Here is a 22,332-nt window from a genome sequence, read left to right on the forward strand (position 1 = left end):
CGGCTCTTACTGCACACTCCACGAGGGCTCAGGCTTCATAAGCTGCGTTCCTGGGTCAGGTCCTGATACAAGAAATCCGCGGGACAGTAACTTGGTCCTCAGTACATAGATCACCTCTACTACACCATCATCCGGCATGCCAAAGATGATGCAGCTTTCAGCAGACCGGTGCTCCAATCAGTGATTCCATAACTTTGACCCCACTGCCTAGGTAAGGCTTGGGAATCGCCTAATTGGAATCAATATGAGCAATCACTTGAAGAAAAAATGGTTACTCACTTTCTCGTAACCGTTGTTCTTCGAGATGTGTTGCTCCTATCCATTCCAAACCCACCCGCCTTCCACTCTGTCGGAGTAACCAGCAAGAAAGAACTGAGGAGGCGCAGGGTCATATATTGAGCGCCATAAAGGCGCCACTCCAGGGGGCTCCACAGCCAACCCGACGGGTGCTGCTAGGGGGAAAAACTTTCCGACTACTGCACGCAGCGCGCACACACCTAATTGGAATGGACATGAGCAACACATGTTGAAGAATAACAGTTACGAGGTGAGTAACTTTTTTTTTTTCTATAAATACACACCCATACTTTTTATGCTCAGTTTTAACCAATATCTCTTGTGTATAAATGTGTGTCACAAGTTGACCTAGTCAGGTGCCAGTGTCTCCTTTGAAAATGGAACTTAGGTTCCTAAACCACCTAAGGGAACTTGAAAATGTTATCCTGAGCCCATAGGGATAGGGACAAAGATGTCCGAGAAAATTGAGCTGCCTGAGTTCTTGTGTTATTTTCTAAGATAGGCTAGACTTCATGCATAAGTGCCTGTGAAGAACACCCACCCATGTACACGTGTGTGTGTGTGTGTGTGTGTGTGTGTGTATATTTTTAAAGATAGCTGACAGTTTTAGATCTTGTACATATAAAACATCAGAAGAATCTGAGTCAATACCAAGCCTAGTGGAAATGTCAAAGCACTCATGTCTTAGGAAAGTGAGTGTGAATCTTGCCAGCCCTACAGTGTTTATGCTGAAGCTCCAGACCTTATTGATGATCCATCCCCGCTCCCCTTCCTGGCTTTATCATTGTTATGCTAACAGGCAAACTGTACGTCAGAATTCTAGCCAATGTTACAATTTCTATAAGGAGAATGGAGCAAGTGATTTTTGTGTGTGTGGCATCCAGCTTGCTAATTGTGGCTAAGATTTTCCACCCTCAGAAAGAAAGCCGTTCAGTGGTATGGGACAGGACTGTTAAGTTCTTATTCATGTTCTTAACTCTTTAGGCACTATAAAGAGATCCAGGAGCTGCACAGTCGCCAGAAGCAGGAGATTGAATTGCTGTACACCAAACTGGGAAAGGTCCCCCCTGCAGTAATCATCCCCCCAGCTGCTCCTCTCTCAGGGAGGAGGAGGAGACCTACTAAAGGAAAAGGCAGCAAATCCAGCCGCAGCAGCTCCCAGGGTAATAAGAGCCCTCAGCTGCTAGGTAAGGCACCCTCAGGTTTCAGTACCAATGTGACACGCAGGGTAAATTGTTTATTAGCACCTTTTGATTCTGTCCTAACTCTTTTTACAATAGATCATGGGACACCCTCAACCCACAGGATTGAGGGGTGGTTGGTTGAGGTGATCTCTTGCCTGTCTCTCAGAGGAATCTAACTCACTGAGAGTCTCATCTGGGTTTGTACATCTCGCTGTTTTTGCACAGCATACGAGTCTGCTAGGTTCCGCTCAGTCTGGCCTTGGAGAAAGGCCTTTTTCATATAACTCTTACTAATGGTGTTTTGTAGACTTGCTGACCACTTTGTTTTTTTTAGTAGGGCTGTCAAGCGATTAAAAAAATTAATCTCGATTAATCGCACTGTTAATAATAGAATACCATTTATTTAAATAGTTTGGGATATTTTCTACATTTTCAAATTGATTTCAGTTACTACACAGAATACACAGTGTACAGTGCTCACTTTATATTTATGATTACAAATATTTGCAGTGTAAAAAAAAATAGTATTTTTCAGTTCACCTAATACCAATACTGTAGTGCAGTGTCTTTATCATGCAAGTTATACTTACAAGTGCAGAATATGTACAAAAAAAACCTGCATTCAAAAATAAAACTATATAAAATGTTAGAGCCTACAAGTCTACTCAGTCCTACTTCTTGTTTAGCCAACCACTCAGACAAACAAGTTTGTTTACATTTGCAGGAGATAATGCTGCCGGCTTCTACTAGCACTAGTCATAGTGCTTCTGCTGGCAAGAGCTGGGGATTCCAGTGTCAAAGGATGAAGTCTAAAGCATAGGGGAAAAAGTCAGACAAACTTATTTTTAGTAGGGCCTCTTGATCCCTCCAGTTTAATTCCTGGTTGTTCTCGTCACATTTTAAAGATGGACTTTCACAGTGGAGCTAATTTTGAAGTAGAAAATTGTACTTGGTGGTATTTCTGTTCCTTTGACTGCTGTTGCAGATGTGTTTATTTTCTTTAATAGGTGCTTAACAGCACAGCATCTCGTTGTCTCAGTGAAGTTATAATCTCATTTTTTGACGTCAGTCTGCTGTGGAAGTGACTGCAGTGTCACAAATTAAGCATCTCATGTAATTACAGGATTAAATGAGGAAAAAGATGGATTGTGAGGGAAGCCATTCTTATTAAAACACACAAGTTTTCCTAACTAGCAACAGTAGTCAGAAAAAATAGGTCCATGAAAATCTAAGTTCCTTCCCCAGCACATGCGAAAATCCCTCTAAAACCCTGTGAATGCCATTGAGCACATGGATATGGGAAGGCCAGCATTGTGAATGGAAATATTAGTTGAAGTGGCTGCTATGCTCTGGGTTCAGAGTCCACAGGACACAGCAGGGCACATACCTTCAACTAGTGAATTTTCCTTCCACAAACTGCATCAGTGGTCTTTGTGAAGTGGGTTGGTGGTCAGCCTAGCAATTTTAGCATTAATTGGCCTGCCTGTTAGTAGTCTCAGTGCGAAGACCAAGGATTGAATGGAAGTTCAGTATCCATTGTCCATTTTACTGACAGAAGAGGTGCCTCCAGGTCAAGGTGGTAGTGCATTGGCAGGGTATTTTGGGAAAGCTTTCACTGTCTGTATCTCTTTTGTGGATAAGTAGGATTTTTTGTCTCCAGTGCTGTCAGCTTCTCATGACGACAACACCAAACTTTTTTTTAAAAGATCAGATTTATAGATGACACTCCCAAAGACTTGTTTAAATATTTCACTATTCTAAGAATGAGATGCAAAAATCCCTGCTGTTATATCTTCTCTAAGGACTGTTACGTGAGTGGTGTATTCTGACCTAAAGGGCTCACAGAACAGAAGATGAATCTTCATACCAATGAATGAGCTAAAACTACTATAAAGCAGTCTTTTGCTTTCAAAACCAGATTCTCAGTAATACTGGCATCTGTCAAAGTAATGACACCTTTTCTCCCCATGCTCCGTCACCTGAACTGCTTAATTCTGCTCTTGCATGCAATGGAGGACCTATCTTGACACACACTGAGGCAGAACAGGGCTGTAATTAGAGGCCTTTCTAAAAAAGTTATTCCAAATTCTACTCCTGGCTCCTTTCTCAGCAACAGCAAAGTCCCCTCTGTATCCTTTGTCAGGCATGTTAATCTAGAATTCTGGCAAAAGGGTGAAGGCCCTTCCTTGGGATTTTCCCGCTGATCTTACAGTCTCAGCATTTCTCCCTTATCACTCCAACAAGTCCCTCCCAGTGATCGATTTTAGTTCTAATTTATTCACTGCAGATTTTTCCTGCTAAATCTCCCAAGCATTCATCAGCTCTAGACACATTGCCTTCTGGCCAATGGGAACAATGGAAAAGCCTCTGAGGTGAGGTGGGGAAGCTGAATGTCTATATTGTCCTGTGTCCTGATTCTTATTTCTTTTTATAGGCAATCAGTCTTCTCAGAGTGCCCCCTCAGTCTTGCCCCCCCAGCAGACCCTTCATCCTCCTGGAAATGTCCCAGAGACTGGGCAGAACCATCTGTTACAGCCCCTTAAACCATCTCCTTCTAGTGAGAACCTCTACTCTGCCTTCACCAGTGATGGTGCTATTTCGGTACCAAGCCTTTCTGCACCAGGCCAAGGTAAGAACTTCTATGGAATTAATGCTAAGTCTTATACCAGGGAGTTCTCAGCCTCAAAATACAGTAGATTGACTTCAGAGTATGGCCTGTGTTTAGAGACTGATCAGGGTGTTAGTCTGTCTCTTTGTGAGGCCTAGCACACTATTTGCAGTTAGATTTCTAAGTTTTCAGGTTGGGAAAATCAGAGGTGAGGTAATGAAGGGGTAACATTCTGCTCTAATGGCAGCACTGAAAGGTTAGAAAAACCTGAAGAGGGTGAAAAAAATCCTTCATAAAATGCAGCTAACTCTGCAGTTCTATTGGCTAAAAAATTCTGAAGATAGGGATGTAAAATATGAGCACACAGTGGAAGGGGGTAGTTAATAGCACTCTTTTCCTTATAGCACCCAGATTGGGCATTTATCCTTCTGATAAGGTATTAGAGCTTTAACTAGTCTCTGGAAGGCTCTGCTTGGTATTTGGGGGCCTCCTTTCTTCCACTCATTAAGGATTGTTGGTCTATTTGTGTATAGCTTTACGCATTTCTGTGAGTCACAATTGTTCCATTTTTCCATATACGCTATTTTACAAATACCCATTGTAAATGTTCCCATGAGACTAGTTGAATGCAGCAGTCTAAGCTGGTGGTGGTTTTGTTTGAATTACAGTGAGTGGAGTAAAATGTAGACATTGATAGGAGAAAAGGATCAAGAAGTAAAAGAATGGAAGATGGAAAGCTGCTCCTTCAGAAACTTTTCCTTCTGGGGATTCTCTTCCCTTTCTCCACTAACCTGTTTCAGAAATATTGGGGCTACTAATGTGTAACTTCCTGTGTCCTGAAGTTGTGCAGTGTCTTATGTAATTGAGAGAATGCCTTTGCCAGGAGTTAAATTCAGCTGTGGAGTGCAGCCTTATTCCTAATGGATTAGGTATTGGAAGGTAGCACTCTTTTTTTTTTTTTAGCAAAAAACAAACTCGACCTATGAGTGGAGTAAGAGTCTTTGTTCCTTGTACTGTGTACATATCCCCTACTCCACCTCTTGAGGCTTGTTCTTGTGTGCCATGTTACTGCATTTCACCCATCCAACCTCAAGTTGCTAACATCTTGTAGTTGTGTTCTGTGTCTTCTCCTCTCCTTTCTCTGTTCTTCCCTCTTTTGTTTTATCACAGGCTGTGCGAAGTTTAACTGTGCATCTGAGCGGGTGACGTTCAAGCCTGGTGGCAGGAGGACCCGATTTCTGAGTACGCCCTGCTTGGCTCTTTGTGTGTAACACCTTTACTCCTTCCTTGTCTTCATTTTTTTTTTTTCTGCTGCTTGGATCTGATGTCTCATGCAGCCCATTCTCTTCTGCCTACTTGTATTCCCTCCACTTCATGGCTCTGCTTAACAGCTCTTAATAATACACCTTAGAAGTTTGGGTTCTCATGTTAAGTGTCCCATTTAATATAGCCCTTAACTAGGGCCAAATAACTTAAATAAACTTTTAGGAAAACTTTTCTGTGGGAAATAGTGATCTTCAAGGAATTAGCAGAGAATGGGGGGAGGAGGTCGGTATATGAATATATGGGCCTTTCCTTATGGTTTCACTTATGATTGTTACAGACTGTACTTGTTGACACCAAGGAGACTTCTGGGGAAAAATTCTGGTTCTCCTCAGTAGCACTGAGAGGGTGGCAGTGAGAGGGCTGCCCATTCCAAATTACAGCAATGGGGGGTGTATGGTGTGTACTGTCTTTCCTAATAGGAAAAAGTAGCTGCCTTAATGAAAATGTTAAATACATTTGTATGGCTTCCTCCTACAACACATCTCCCTGTAGGGGGGGTAAATCTCTGCAGGCTGTTCCCAGAAGTGCTCAGTGTAAATGCTGAGGTAATCAGCATTGCCTGTCTCCTAATCACTGAGTAACTAGTGACTAAAACTGGCACTGTTTAAAGGTATTAGCCATGTGTGCAAAAGAACGCTCAGGCCAAATGATCACGTTCCATATTAGTAGCCAAGGGACCTATGTTCAGAAAGGGCTCTTCGTATTGAGGACTGGAGGCAGATTAAATGTGCCATAGGTAGAGGGTTGTGGTGAGAGAAACTCCTCAAAACACCCCTTTCTTTCCAGCCCACAACAAATACTCCATATCCTTCTTATTTAAGGCCATTCCAGCTGTCCTAGCAAACTAGTTCAAGTTTAAAAGCTGAGGGGGCGGGGAGATAGTAGGATGGGGTTTTTGACCTATGAGCCTCAAACTTCTGATGTGGTTATTTGAAGTGTTTAAATGCATGGGCTAAGGCTGCAAAAACTATGCTTTTTTTCCTGGGAGTGATACAAAATCCCACTATGCTTCCAATGTAGACAGGACCTTTGAATGCTGTGACACTCCTCTCTCCCTCCCCCCCGCAAATGACTGGGTATGTGAGAGCTGGCAGCCCTATGAAATGGCCTTCATTTGCCACATTTCACACACATTCCATAGACTTCTAGCATTTGTCCTCCTACAGCATGCAGCAGCTCAGCTGGGCTAGAGATCTTTGTGGATGAACTCCAATGAACAAAGCAACAGTTACAGAGCAAGCCTTCTACAGAGACAGCTGCAATGGAACTGACAATTATCCTCTTTATATTGAGAGGAGGGTGAGAAGAGTCCTTAATTGTTGAGTTTTTCAGCAATACTTTAAATCCTGCCATAAATTCCCAATATTGGGACTAAATGCACCATTAGTGCATAATTGCTCGTGTAACTTTTCACCTCTTCCTGCTGCTTGGCCTCCAAACAACACAGCTTTAAAAGCTTTGAGCAGGTAGACTAAGGTATTGATGGGATGTGCAAAGAATGTCCATTTGGATTTCCAAGCTTATAGTTTATTTTCCTGGAAGAAGTTAAATTCTTAGAAAATCTGGGCAAGTGTATATTTATTTTCCCTATGCCTTTTTTGGGAGGGTAATATAAAGAACAGTAGGGGTGTCACTCCTTCACTCTCAGCCTCTGAGATTGGCATTGTGAGCTGGATGTACTTATCGTTACTGCTTTCTTATATGGTAGTGTACTGTTAGCTTGTCACAACCTCAGTCCAGCTTTCAGTCCTCTTGAGGCAAACTATAAAGCCTCTCCTGAGAAGCAGGTATTATGCTGTGGTGGGATGGATTGTTTTCACTCCTGAAATTTGACATTGGTGGATGGACCTTCTAAAAGGTTTATTGTAGCTGTCCTGTAAAAGTGGGTAATGCTTCCGATAGCGCAGCTTGGCTTGAATGCTCAGTTTGTTTACAGGTTGCTTGCTTCCTGGAATCTGATATACTGTCTCAGCCATTTCTGGGGGGTGGGGGAAAGACACCTAGTTAGAAACAGCAATGAAGAGGAAACAGTGCATTGGTCAATAACATGCTTTTAACTCTGCAGCTGGAGGAGCTGATTGGTACAGGCCCAGTAGGGTTATCTGTAACTGTTGCACTAACATTTCAGAAAATATGGAAGGGGGAATGTAGTGACAGATGGTGAGAGTACATGATCCACGCTTGGATCCTCTGAGTACCCCACAAATTCTCAGACAAATGAAAGCCATGAGGGACATTTCCCCTTTCTAGATAGAGGTGGGAGATTTTTTTTATTTTTATTTTTTTTCTGTTGCTCTTGTGGTAAACAGCCAGTGATCGATAAGTACCAGCCCTAAACACCAGCACATCCCTAACATTCTTAAGATACCACTAGATTTCAGAGAACTATTAAAGAACAAACATATTAGTCTCGTTTTGTGCGAGAGCACAAATGATGAAACACTGTCTCGTGGTCTGGGTATTTCCATAGAAGATCCACTGGGCTCTCAATGTAACTGCAGCCAGTGGCAGTGTCCAGCTGTACCGTCTCCTCTTTCTCATTGGGCTTTATGTGTTGTTTGCTGATATTAAACACTTCTCACTGTTTCTCTTATTTTAACAAATTACTCTTTCTTTGTGCTTCAGGGAAGATGGTGAAAAAAGTCTGTCCTTGCAACCAGCTCTGTAGTAATTATCTTATTTCTGTTATTTCTGGTTCCTGTTATGAGTTTCCCTCTGATCAGTGAAGCCTAACCTCTGTGAATCTGTCTCCAGCACAGCATCTGTCTCTGTCTCAATTATTCCCTCTAACATGTGTTCCTTTGTTAACATGTTAATAGGTTCTGGCTGCCTATTCATTTTTGCAGTGGAAAATGAACTGCTGTTCAGTGCTGTAGAGGCTTGCTGGCCCTCAGCTTAGCTGTGGAACTCCTTGCTGATTGGTAATGACACTGAATTGTGAAGTAGGATCAGTTGCACACAGCAGTGCTGATGTGCTAAAATTACCCCTTTGTGCAGCAGGATTTGCTTGTAATGACTATGCTGAAGGGGTTTGCCTACTCTTGTCTCCTGATTCCATTGCAGAGACTCCTTCAAGATCTTAAAGGGTAAGAACAAGCCATTAAATGGCTTCAACCTGTGCCCCCAAAACAGGAACAGTTTAGATATGCCTAATCTAAGTGTGCTGGTATTATCTAAGGTTGTCTTTGAGGGTGGGTGCTCAGGCTGGTTTCCAAGGGAGGAAATAAAAGGGGGGCAGAGAATGAAAGCATGATAGAGTAACAGGCTGAGGGGAGAAGTCTGTTTTCATTTCAAATCCTTCATTATGTCACCAGACAAGAAACTGGGACGTTTGCTGTGGCTGAGCAGGACTGGAGGGGGTTGTTTCCATTGAATGCCATGAATCTATGCACTCCCCTTTCAGACACTTCTGGATGGCTTTAGGTTTGGGTTAGAGCAGAATAACCAACTTCTGAAATTTAAAATCCCTGAGACTGTTTAATAAAATGCTATTGATAAGAAGTGAGCCTTGTATTATTAGCAGCTCATGTTTTACAGCACAGGCCAATCCTACTCTGTCCTTGCTGTGAGGCTGAGACAAGTGCTCATTAGTTAACAAAATCACTTTGTAGACAACAGAAGCTACTCAAAGCAAGCATTTCAAAATGTTTGTAAATCCCATTGCACATTTACAGGCGAATACACTCTGGTGTCTCTTGACTAAATGTGCCTGTCTCTCCCAACCCCGTGTCTGTGGATTAGGTTGGAGACACTGGGGTATGAGCTGTAATTCCTGACCAAAATGTAACTGGGTATACAATATATAAATGTATTGAACAGCGGGGTGCAGATGACTGGCCATCAGGAAGGGGTTGAGAGGTGCTGGTTCCTGCATGAACTCTTGACTATGGAATGTGATTATCTTGCTGTCTGTTTTGGTACCTCCTCTTAAGTACCTTTTGCTTTCACTCTTGCCTGTTTATGTGGGTTCCAACTTCACCCTTTCACTTGCTTTGCTGCCTTGTCAGATAATTGTTCCAGGCCCTTTCACATTACACATGCTTGAGATTCTCATTGTTCCATCACAGTTTCCTTAGCACACTACACGGTATGGTCCTGTTACTCTGTTCCTTTTGAACTCCCACCACATGTTTGTCAGAGAGGCCCTCCGTTCTCTTCCCCCTTCATCTGTATTGCTGCATGGGGCTCCTTGCTCCTAAAGTTTACACCCCTATTATTAAGTACTATAGGTGGGGAGAGGGTTTCATGTTTTCTAGACAGTGCTGGGAGAGGGGATAGCATTACTCACTCTAGTAGCACATTACTCAGTTGCTACAGGTAATGAGTATGTTGCCTTTCTTCTTCAATATCCTAACAAGAGCCATTCCAGCTGAGATTTGGAGGGGTTGATGTTCTTTCTCAGGTATGAGGGTCCTGAAGAGAGATGTCTAGGGAAGTGAGTAACAGAGAGCCACTTCATTTGTTTCAGGTAGTGGTTTTGGCTTCTAGCCTTGTTCAGTAGTGAGATGGTGATTTCGGTGCTGAGGTTTTTGATAACTTTTGTCAGACATATCTGTTCAGCATACCTGGGTTATCCCAGATGCTGTCCCTGTTGTAACCTTAGTAGCAAGCCAGCGATAATTGTTGTGCAAGCCTCTTACTCCTGGTTGAGAGGCAGGTGTCCAAAGTATGCTGATTCAGCACTGGTGAGCATCTTCCCTGTATTTTGAGGAAGAATGGTGGTTCTTTGAGTGCTGGACCCTATGTGCATTCCACTGGGGGTGCACATGCACACCATGTGCCTGAAACTGGAGAGTTCTTGCAAGTAGTGTCCATTGGTCTGCACCTGTGCCTCCGCTCTCTTCATGATCTGCGCCCAGTGTATAAGAGACATGGCAGACTGACCTCCTACCTCTCTGGTTCATTTTTACTGCCACAAGGCCTGAGCTGGAATCCTCCCCAGTGTCCAGAGTTTCTCCTTTCTCTTCATCCTGTAAATATATTCAAAGTTACATTATTCTTAGGGTTTTTTTTTAGTGTTTTTGAGAGTTATAGTTAGCTAGTGTTAGAATCCCCACCCTGGGGAAGCTTCTTGGCATGGGACTGGCTTGAGGAGGCACTTATCTCCACCAAGTGCAGTATCTGCCACTCCTTCTCCAGCCTAACACAGCAGGGGCAAGAGCTCTGACTTCAAAAACAAATTATGAAGCAGGCAATGAGACTCCAATCAGACCAACACTGGGGAGACCCTCCCGTATGTTGGCCAGAGTTGACAAGGAGCATGTCTCCTAGTTCTTTGTCTGACTCCGGTGCAGAGAAGGGTGGAGGGAAGGACCTTTTGACTGGGCCTCCTCATGAGAGTAAGGGGCACTCTCTTAGACCCTGGAAGAGGAGAGATCCCTCCATGACCCCCATCCAAGTCAGGTGAGCCTTCATGCCCAAGCCATAAGAAGTTAGGCCCTCGTAAGCCACATAGGCATAGTCAAGACTCAGGAGCAAGACTCCTTCAGTATCAGCCTCTGCTCCAACCTCAGCACTGACTGCAGTACCATCCAAACCAAAGCACCAAAACCCAAAGGATTGGGAACTGTTGGTTACGGTCAGGTCAGAGACTCATTCACTAAAAGTACTGGCACAGCCCCACAAGGAACTGCTATCAACTACCACTGAAGTGGTATGGAATAACAGATTACAATTTCTGAAAGTATCATTGATTTATACCACTGCTGATGATAGCTTCGTTCTCCTGGATCCACAGTCTCCCTTGTTATCAGGACTGATTCTCACTAGAGAGAAACTAGTGCCTGTGAGAATCTAGGACTCTGGGAGAAGGCTGTCCTGTCCTTTCCTGTCCGCTAGCCATGGATTTCTCTCTGTGGATCTGTTGGCACTGCTGATGGACCTATATCTGACCTTTTCATCTTGAGAAGGGTCAGATATACTGGTGGAAGCAGCTTCTGCTCCACCCAGGGAAATTCAGCCCAGACAGGGGATTGAGAATTTCTTGGAATCAGCCTAGACTATATAGGTAGGATCTTCCTCCTCAGACCAGTGGTACTCAGTGCCTTGGAGGTCACCACAACCTGGCTTCAACCCCTCATACTGCCCTTATTGGGGTTCTTGGGACTCTTAAGCATGTTACCCAGAATCTATCCGTTCCAATGGGGACTCATACCACCATTCTCCTCCAAGGGGCCAGTCTGAACCCTTGAGCCCATGGAAAAAGGGAAGATAATCTGGTTCCAACACAGGTATCATCATTCTCACCTGATGAAGTGGTCACTCCAGCCTCTCAGTCTCCTCTGGATGATCATAGACCGTCCCAGGAGCTTATATGGAGAATGGTGGAAGAGCTTCAGATCTCTTTAGAGGAAGTCCAGGATACTGATCATAAGCTCCTGGATATCCTCCAAACTGCGGGCTCCAGTTGGGTTGCTCTCCTGGTGAATGGAGCCATTCTGGAATCAGCTAAAGCTGTGCCCTTACCCACAAGAGGGCAGAGACTTTGCCGTGACTAGGGGAACAGAGTTCTTGTTTACCCACCCTGCTCTGAACTCCTTGGTAGTTCAGGCAGCCACTGAAAGATCCAGACAACAGCACCAAGGACCACCCCTGCAGGTAAGGAGGCAAATGTCTCAACCTTATGGGGAGAAAGATAGTTGCATCTACCAGTCTACAGTTTAGGATCAAATTATCACTCTTCTTGCCAAATAATATTCCTTGAACTGCTCATAAGTTTCTAGACTTTAAGGATAAACTGCCTCAGGAAGATAGGGCTCATTTCAAGCACTTATTGACGGCAGAGTGGTGGCCAGGATCTTTTTGTGGGATGTAATTGATGTGGCTGATATGGTAGAGATCCCTGGCAGCTGCCATTGTGATGCAGCAGGAATCATGGTTACACTCTTTGGGGCTCAAGATGGAGGTTCAGAGCACAGTTGAAGACCTCATTTGGTGAAACTAATCTCTTTAATGAAAAGACCGGATGAGTCTCTGCACTTATTAAAAGACTTTAGGGCAATTCTTCGCTCCCTGGTATTTATACACCTGCTCCAAAGAGAAAATATCAAACAGCCTTAAAAATCAAGGTCCTTACCCCCAACGTTTTAATCAACACTCCTATGAGCCATCTTGCAAACAACAAAGAATGCAGAGACCAAAATACCTGGTGCCTTCCACTCCAGTCATGACTACCAACATTTCTGACATGATTCTAGAGATCTCTGAACCAATATTGATGCCACCAGATTCTGAGATTCATTTCAGGGGGTGGCTAGTGAAATTTTCCCCAAACTGGGAAATAACAGACAAATCTGTACTGGATATCATCCCATTCCAGCTATACCATTGAGGTTCTTTGCCCACCTCCCCCAAAACTCCCTTCCCTGTGCTTTTTCAAGGACCACTCTCATAGGGAGTTCTGTCAGAAAATACAGGGTTTTTTTCCCCAATGAGGAGAAATATAGCATCCCACCTCAACATCAAGGAAATGGGTTCTGTTCAAAGTATTTACTAGTCCCCAAGAAGAAAGGAGGCTGGAGACCCATTCTCGACCTAAAATTCCGCATGGTTACATTAACGCTGATAATACCATCCCTCAACATGGTTCTCAGCTCTTGATATATGCAGTATTATTTTAGCTGTGCTGGTCCCAGGATATTAGAATGACAAGGTTGGTGAGATAGTATGTTTTATTGGACCAACTTTGGTTGGTGAGAGAGACAAGCTTTTGAGCTTACATAGCTCTATGTAAGCTTGAAATCTTCTCTCTCTCACCAACTGAAGTTGGTCCAGTAAAGGATATTACCTCACCCACCTTAGCCCTTGAAATGAAAGACATTACTTTCGTGTGGCTATTTACCCCTCTCACAGATGATTCCTTAGGTTTGTGGTGGATCCCTACCACTGTCAATACAGGGTGCTCCAATTTGGGCTCACAATTGCTCCCAGAGTCTTCACAAAAGTTTTCTCAATAATAGCAGCTCAGTGTAGACAAGATGGCTCCGCCATCCTCACGTATTTGGATAACTGGTTTTTAACCAGTAGGTCTTGCCTGGAAGTGTTAACATCAACTTCATTGCTGCTCCAGCTTCTAGCATCCCTGGGAATCTGTGTAAACAGGAAAAAATCTACCTTGTCTCCGACACAGACCATAGAATTTAGAGGAGCAACACTGGATTTAATCAAGGAAAGGGCCTACTTCATCACTGACCGATTTTGCGCCATGGGTGCTCTCATAGACCTGGTTACATGCAAATCTCGAACATCAGTTCAGATGTGCCTTACTCTCCTGGGCTATGTGGAGTTATATACTTGCATAATCTTATTCACCTGACTCCACCTTTGTTGCCTGAAAGCTTTGCTCCAAACAGCATATACACCGAGCAAGTATAGCATGAATCCCACAGTGACAGTTTCTTCTGAGGTGAGCCCCGTTCTGGCATGATGGAGGGACTCTGGATGTGTGTGTGGGAGTTCCCTTTTAATCACCTACACCCAACCATAAATAGACGCCTCCCTGATAGGTTGGGGAGCCCACATGGGTGATCACACATTACAAGGCACTTGGACGTTTCAAGAAGCTAGAATGCACATCAGTCTTTTGGAACTGAGATCAGTATGGGAGGCTTGCTAAAAGCATTTCTACCATTCATAAAATCCCAGTACGTCCTCATAAGGTCGGACAACATAACTACCATTTTCTATATGAACAAATGGGGAGGGTATGTTCCTTGCCCCTGTACATACAAGCGGTCAACTTATAGAACTGGTGTATACAGAACCACATCACCCTATTGGCAATGTACCTCCTGGGCATCCAGAATTCACTGGCAGACAGTGTCAGCAGGCATTTCACCACTGATCACAAGGGGGAGTTACATGATTCAGTAGTAAACAGTATTTTCACTCAGTGGGGAGCCCCCACTTGAAACTTGACCATGTGGGCTCCCCAACCTGTCAGGAAGTGCAAAATGTACTGCTTCAGAGGAACCCAAGGTCAGTACTCCAGAAGTGATGCACTCCTCCTCCTATCGACAGATCACTTCAGCTATGCCTTCCCTGCCATCCCACTACTGCCTTGAGTTCTATGGGAAATTTGACTAGATGGGGCACAAGTCATCCTCCATCACCCAAGATGGCCTGAACAATTTGGGTTTCCAAGCCTCCTTCAAATGTCATCCTCTCCACTTAACAGCATTTGGACTTTTCTGGATCTCTTGACCCAGAAAAGTGGTAGGGTAAGGCATCCCACCCCAGATGCTCTTCATCTCATGGCTTGGTATTTGGATTGGTGTCGCACCTAGAACATTCCTTCTCTGAAGTGGTGAAAATCATTCTTAATAATAGCAGAAAAAAACACCAGAAAATGTTACCTAGCCAAGTGGAAATGTTTCTCTGTCTGGGCCCAGCAAAACCATACATCTCCACCAGACAGTGGATATTCCTACTGTTTTGGACTATCATTTTACCCTCAAGATGGTAAGATTTTTACCTTTAGTTTGCTATGGGTTTATCTAGCAGCAGTTAGTCTGTGGGTTCACCAGCAAACGATGACTCTTTATCCAGCCAATAACAATCCAGTTTTTCAGCATTATGTGGACTCCTTTATTCTTAGTCAACATGTGAATAGAATAGTTTCTCCATGTATGTTCTCCGTTCTCCAACATCAAACTGAATTTGCTGTTTTCACATGGAACGCTTGCTGCTCTGAATGGCGAATCTGATCACAATGGCAAAAAAAGATTTCCTGGAATGCACCAAAGAACGTTGGGTTTTTGGGGGGGTGTGTGTGTGTGTGTGTGGGGAGTTGGTTTGTTTTTTGTTTTTGAAGTGTAGGCTGCCCTGCATACTGCAGTCGCTGCCTGATGGATATAGTAGGGCTCTGTGTGCACTATCCCATTGGACACGAGTCCTGTAGTCTTTGAGTGCAATAGTGCCTGCAGTTTCTCACTTTCAGCCCGATGTTCTCTTCACATAAACTGAGTTCCTGGTGCATTCTGCATCCTGCAGAGTGGAGTTCACTGGGTTACAGAGCAGCTAGCTGTGCTGACTGTACTGCTTCTTACTCTGATTTCTGTATCAGGTGGGCAGAGTTGGAAATGAACTGTGCTCAAACAGTGGCTGTTACGCGTTTCTTTAAAAAACATGGTGCCGGGGAAGTGAGCAGCTATTCATCACGAATACTGCCCCTTAATATGAAACCCCATCTTCCCTCCTCCCTCACTGCCAAAAGAGGAGCCTGACATGGGCAGCAGCCACTCAATTCCTACACAACTGCTACTTGCAGCACTTCTTGTAAAACAAACACATCTACAAAATACCTTTAATCTGAGAAAATAGCTAAATGAGCCCTTCTAAATTCCCCCTTCAACATGTCCTAGAATCGAAATGTAGAATTCATGTGCATGGCTTTTAAACTCTTGCTCTGTACTATTCCACTATTGTCATAATTCCTAAACTTCCTAGAAAACTAGTTGTAACCTGGCTTTTGATTCTGTTGTTGTTGTCTTTGTAATTTTAGGGACCAGCAGCACCAACACAGTTGGGGGTACAGTGAACAGCCAGGCAACCCAATCTCAGCCTCCTGCCATAACTTCCAGCCGGAAAGGGACTTTCACAGATGACCTGCACAAGTTGGTAGACAACTGGGCCCGTGATGCTATGAACCTCTCAGGAAAGAGAGGTGGCAAGGGGCATAGCAACTATGAGGTAAGATATTTCCCGCTTGAACATGCATGGATGGAGAGCTGTCACTGCTAACATAATTTGTTATCCGAGTATCAAAACACATATGTAAAGAAGAGTTTCCATGTAGCCAGGCCAAAATAGTGCTGTAGGAGGGAATGAGCCATAGCTTACATGTGGAGGGCTCCTGCCACCTGTTCTTCAGGCACTAGAGGGGGGAGAGTCATGATGTCTTTTGAGAAGCACCCATTTAACTCAGTTACATGGAAGGGGCTGTGGATAGAGGGGAACTGCTTCAGCCACACGTAAATAACTTCTCTTGGGGGCTGGGTTTTCTTTCAGGGCCCTGGAATGGCAAGAAAGTTCTCAGCACCAAGCCAGCTATGTATTTCTATGTCATCCTCCCTGGGTGCTACTCCTATCTCTGCAGCATCAGCTACCTCTCTAGGTCACTTCACAAAGGCTATGTGCCCTCCACAGCAGTACGGTTACCCAGCCGCGCCCTTTGCAGCTCCCTGGAGTGGGACAGGTAGTCCAGCACAACCACCCCTTGGTCAATTCCAGCCTGTAGGAGCTGCCTCTTTGCAAAGCTTCAACATCAGCAACTTGCAGAAATCCATCAGCAACCCCCCAGGCTCCAACCTTCGGACCACTTAGCCAGACCCAGAGACTCTGCTGGGTAGAACTTGGGACAGGAGATGGGGAGGGAGTTAGGGCTACTAGTGCTGCACTGAACTGGCTATTTCTGCCAGAATGGGAATGAGCTTCCCTTTTCCAACCATTGCTGTCAGCTCTCGGTAAGGAGAGTTTCTCCATTTCTGAAGGGGGAGGAGGGTGATGAGCATGAACACTCCTGCTCTTGTATAAGATGAGCAATGAAGATAGAAGTCACTGGATCAGTGTGATCTCACTGTAAAAGTACTTCGGTTTGAGTCTGAATCCACATGTGCTGAGATGGAGAGTTTGCTCTTAGCATGAGGTTTTAACACACTTCTCATCTTCCCTGAAGAATCAAGGCCAGGAGAGAAGCTGTCCAAATCTCCCTCCTCTCCCCCAAACAATCATCCTTACCTCCTGAGCGGTAAGACACACAAATGGACTTGCAGTGCAGCCCATGCTTGGAGAGAGAGGTCATTACTGCTTTAAGTAAAAGATATTAACAGCTTTGACTGCAGCATTAGAGCAATTTAAATTGTTTAAAAATAAATTTTAAAAAGTTCCCTGCGGACATGTACTTACCATCAGTTTTGATGTGGAAACACTGTGATATATAAATGTTGTTGGACAACAGTAGTTTAAAAATGAGTGGAAAATAGAGGGTTAAAAAAAGTTAAAAATTAAAAATGGAAAAAAAGCTAGCTATATCCTATACTTATTGGAGACACTTTAACTTTTTCCTTTGTATTTTCATTGTATTAGATAAATGTGAATGTAAAATTGTATAAATTAATGTACTTGAATACTTGTCTGTTCTCCCAGTATGCTTGCTGGATATTTTAGTGCCTTGGACTTTTATTGCTTCTGCAGTTAGCATCGCTTTCTCAGCAGGTCCCAGCTGGTCAGAGAGCAAGTTAAGGGAAGAATGGACTATTTTGTACCTAGTGACTGAGATACCAAAGGGTTAACTATATATATAGACTAATATATATAGTCATACTGTAACTTCGATAGGGAGGTGTTGGAAGGAGGGAGAGCCATTGAGGCTGTAGGTTGGAACAGAGCTTTGGGTGGTGGGGAAACCTGTCCATGTTGACAGAGTAAGAAGTTGATGGCACAGTGCTAGTGTAACAAGGGGTGATAGGCAGAAGTGATGGAGGGGGAAGAGGAAGCTGAAATGAAACTAACAAATACTGCCTAGAGCCTCAAGAGGGCTGGATCAGAACAGAGGATGGGAAGAAAGTGCATATTTTGGAGAAGTTCAACTTTAAAAGTGTTTTGACTATTAAGCTGTGATATGGAAAGTGGCTAGGTGAGGGTGTGTATGGAGGTGGAGCCATTACCCTTAGGGGGATGGAGTTATCTGCTGGGATTGCTTTTCTTACTTTTTTTTTTTTTTTTGTATCCATTCGTGCTAGGAGTAGACTTTCCTGGTGCAATGTCCATTGCCGGCAATGGATGCACTCGAAACAGCCGGCATCAAGGAATTCCCTGTTTTAAGCATGCAGAGGACTTATGATTTTGTTCACTCTAAAGAATTCAAACTGGTACCAGGACCATAACTAACTGTGCCATCTTTTAGTAGCTGTATTGTACCTTCTACTTTTCAACTCATTTTCCCTTTTTCATACTGAAAAATACTGGTTCCCTGTTCAATGTAATAATACTGCAACCAACCAGTATTACTCTGTAGTGCTGCAACAAGCTGTGAAGGGTCAAAGTACTGCTTCCTGGTACTTGGGAGTAGCTCAGTGGTGTCCTGGAAGTCTCTGCACCAAGGAAATCTTACTCACACGAATTTTCTGTGAGCACTGCTCCCTTGTGGGGGGTCTAACCAGGGAGTTTATACTTTCTGTGGATGTTTTGCTCTTATCTCTAAAAACAAACGCACAGGATCTGTTTCTTTCCCTTCACCTCGTTTTGATGTTTACAGCAGCTTTGTCAGCCAGGATACCACTGGCATATATAGGTTGGAAATGAAGAGTCTGTGGGTGGAGGCTAGTGGCAAGGGGGTTGAGTTCTAACAGTTTCTCAGTAGATTTTTTTTTTTTTAAAATTCTTGGTAAATAACACAGGCGCTGTAGAACCACAGAACGAGATAAAAGGTCTCACCGTTGTGTATGTGTGGTTGGAAGAGGAAGAGAAAATGTCTGCTGGTAAAATTAATCAGAAAACCTCTGCTTTCTAGTTAAAATAACTGGAGAGGAGGCTCCTGAATACACCAAGTATGGGTAGGGAAAACAATGCTCTGTGTAATGGAGTAATTATACGGCTGAAGCAGTAACAGGAGTGGGGCAACACTTCGTGGCAGAAGAACTGATCAGCTGAATGCAGCACATGGTTATTTAATTATTTTGATTTAATAAGTTTGAGGTCGGTTTTTCACTTAACGTTATGCAAGAACTGGTTTTATTTACCATTGATTTCCCTCCTGTGGATGAAATAACTGAAGTCTAGAGGAATAAACTAATGCTACTGAACTGTTAAATTATTTTGTGTTAATATTACACTTTGAGTACCTTTTTTCCACATAAAATCTGTTTCTGAATTACAAATGTTTTCTTTACATTATTTAACGATGTACACTGTAAAAAAACAAAAATACACACAAATAAAATGAATTCAAACTTTGGGCTTCCGTGGCCGTAGTTAATTGTATGTTTTGCACTAAATCCAGGCATTGCGCTTCTTGTACGATTGCGCTTTGTGCTGCAGTTTGTTACCTTTGTAGAATATTTAATGAAATCATTCAAATAAACCAAACCTGCTTTTGTTGAACTGTGGGTTTTCATTTTCAGCTGGTTCCCACTTCTCCTTTCTCCTGTCACGTGGAGTATTTAACTGCAGATGGGCTCCTGTTATCTCGCCACAGGAAAATACTAAAACCCACTCTGAGACCCTAAACCTCTCAAAAGCAGTGATCAGTAACAATACTATCTGCCCTTTAACAGACCAAAGACTCTCCAAGTGGTATGGAACAATAAGGGACAATAAGTAGATACAGAAAATAATTTCCACAACATCTGAGTCCACTTTGAGGGAGGCAAAGGCGAATTCATTTTTTTTTTACATGCAGCAATGAGAATCTCTCTCCTGGTGGTGTTTTCTTAGGTTATACTCATTCATAACTTTTTTGAGAACTGGCAAGTTTCCCAGTTTACTGTAAATTGGATACTAGCTAATTTCTAAAGGTTTTATGCTGCCTCTTGGCATTTCTGTGCCTCTTATCTGCTGAAAAGAGGTTTGTCTTTCCCACATGCTCAGGGTCTAACTGATCCACCAAATTTGGGGTCAGGAAGGAATTTTCTCCTGGGTTAGACTGGCAGACACCCTGAGGGTTTTTTTTGCCTTCCTCTGCAGCATGGGGCATGGGTCACTTGCAGGTTTAAACTAGTGCAAATGGTGGATTCTCTGTAACTTGAAGTCTTTTAAACCAGGATTTGTGGACTTCAGTAATTTGGTTAGAGGTCTATTATAGGAGTGGGTGGGTGAGGTTCTGTGGCCTGCAATTTGCAGGCGGTCAGACTAAATGATTATGATGATCCCTTTTGACCTCAAAGTCTATGAATATGAAAAATCTCCTTTCTGCAGTTAGTTTTGCTCTTCTTTCTCTGTTGCTGTGCCCCATCCCCATCCTTCTCAGCAATGGCGAGAGAGGAAACTTACTGGAACAGAGCCCAGAATGATTCTATACCAAAGACTTCTGGCTACTGCCAAAAGGCAGATGGTTTTTGTTTGTTTGTTTGTTCAAGGTCCTCTTCAAGGAGCCATTGTGGGAGCTAGGAGGGGGTACTGGAGTTGAGGAGCTAAACTGACAATACGCTGACTCATTCTGTGTCTCACTGCAGTCCTCCTTGAGGCCCTGATTTAGGTGGGCATTTCAGTGATTTGACCCAGAAGAGGCACTGTTAATCAAGATTTGTCTTGTGGAGAGGCTTTGGCTGCAGAAAGCTTTTTTGGCTTTCTAAAACTTCATTTGTAACAATTAGTGAATTTCCTTTTAAAAATGACTTCTGTTTTGATTCATACCATCTCAAGCTGTGGTCGTGTAAGAACTCAAATCAAGCAAGTGCAAGTCTTGTGAATACGTACTGAAAGTCCTCTAAGGAGGAGCAAGGTGTACAGGTGATACAGTGAGATGGGACACTTCCCTCTATATCTGCATCACAACAATGCCCCTGTATTGTGGCCAGGGTCAGACCACAGTTGCAGGAGCCTGGTCCTTAGACTCAGGTTCTGAACATTGTTGAACTCTTATTGTTGACCACACTATTCCTTGGCTAATCTTGCACTGCCCACATGTGCCCTCTGCAAGTTCCCTTTCTACCAAAAGTGCTGTCTTATTTCAACAGTGTGGGTGTGTGAACTCACACTGTTGTCAAATACTGAGATTTTTTTGTTGTTGACACAGGCATTCTCCTCCCAGAGCTGTGGTGATCCCAGAAACACTGTAGTAGTGAACTGCTAAATAAGACTGGTCAACTTCAGCTGTACTCAGGTTTTATGAATTCTCTATAGACATACTGCCAACTACAAAGAGTTCCAGAATTAGCTGAATTTTCTAGGAAGATGTGTTGGATGTGAGAGAGCTTCTGCCAGTAAAGTGTGGGCTACTGAGAACATTTGCCTGTACTCACTCCTACAACTAGTTTCCTGCTGGAAACTTACTGCTTTTGAGAGGTAGGAAGTATATGTGTGGGAGAGAACCATGAGGATGGGTAGATATTGAAAGGAGAAATGTGTAATGGGAGCAGCTGCGGGGCAGAGGAGCACAAAGCACTCACTAAATCAGTCCAAATTATTCACATATGCATAAATGACATGAGGTAGAAAGATGGACTGCTCAACCTCACCTCCCACTGGCTCATTATAGCATTGTTCCTGTACTTGTATTGTTGCTGGACAAGTTACTGTTTCACATATGGCACTAATGTTACTATGATTGGAACTTTAAATTCATCCCATTTAGGCTAGTGATACTCCTTTCCCCCCCTTCAACTGAAATTGAAGCATCTGATCATTTTTACACCGTGTCACTTTAGGAGAGTAAACTTCCCCTTTAACTAAGCTAGACTGATTTTTGGTTTTAACCTGTACTTCCTCCTTACTCAAAGGTTGCTCTTTTTCATTTACCTCTTATTGGTCAAGTGCTAAGGGCTCAGAATTAACCACAGCTGCACTTCCAGTGAGAATGAAGGTACAAGAGAGGGTGATAACCACCTTACTCTACAGCTGTTCATTGTCCCTGCTGCCTACCTCTTAGAGGTGTAAACTCATGCCACTGATTGCCAGTATTGCTCTCTTCCTCTCTTCACATTACTGCTGTCTAAATACAGTAGTTATTTTAGATTCTCTGATCACTGTAGATTTTAGAATTATAAAATGGGATTTGACATCTTGGTTAGGGATTGAGTTTTCAGTTTCACTTGTAAGGTTATGGTACAGACTTGCTTTCTTCAGGAAGACAGAAGTGAGTTTTAACTCTGAGTTGCATTAAACCATGAGGTGTTACTGTAACAGGAGTATGTCCTCGGCCCTGGTGACGGTTTTATCTTCCAAGTAAACATGCTGCTGCCCCCTCGCACAGTTACAAAT

General features: G+C 43.4%; 1 protein-coding gene across 1 annotated transcript in view; it reads left to right on the forward strand.

Annotated features, from left to right (window-relative positions):
• WNK1 (WNK lysine deficient protein kinase 1) overlaps nt 1–17,554 on the forward strand; it is a 170,070-nt gene extending 152,516 nt beyond the window's left edge. Inside the window, exons 26-29 of the mRNA XM_065406985.1 lie at nt 1,282–1,484; nt 3,916–4,110; nt 15,917–16,104; nt 16,423–17,554. Coding sequence (XP_065263057.1) covers nt 1,282–1,484; nt 3,916–4,110; nt 15,917–16,104; nt 16,423–16,737 — 901 coding nt within the window. The 3' untranslated portion in view covers nt 16,738–17,554. The remainder of the gene's footprint in view (nt 1–1,281; nt 1,485–3,915; nt 4,111–15,916; nt 16,105–16,422) is intronic.
• Nucleotides 17,555–22,332: the final 4,778 nt, after the last annotated feature.

Source organism: Emys orbicularis, chromosome 1 (genome assembly GCF_028017835.1).
Source record: "Emys orbicularis isolate rEmyOrb1 chromosome 1, rEmyOrb1.hap1, whole genome shotgun sequence".
NCBI classification, from domain to species: Eukaryota; Metazoa; Chordata; order Testudines; family Emydidae; genus Emys; species Emys orbicularis.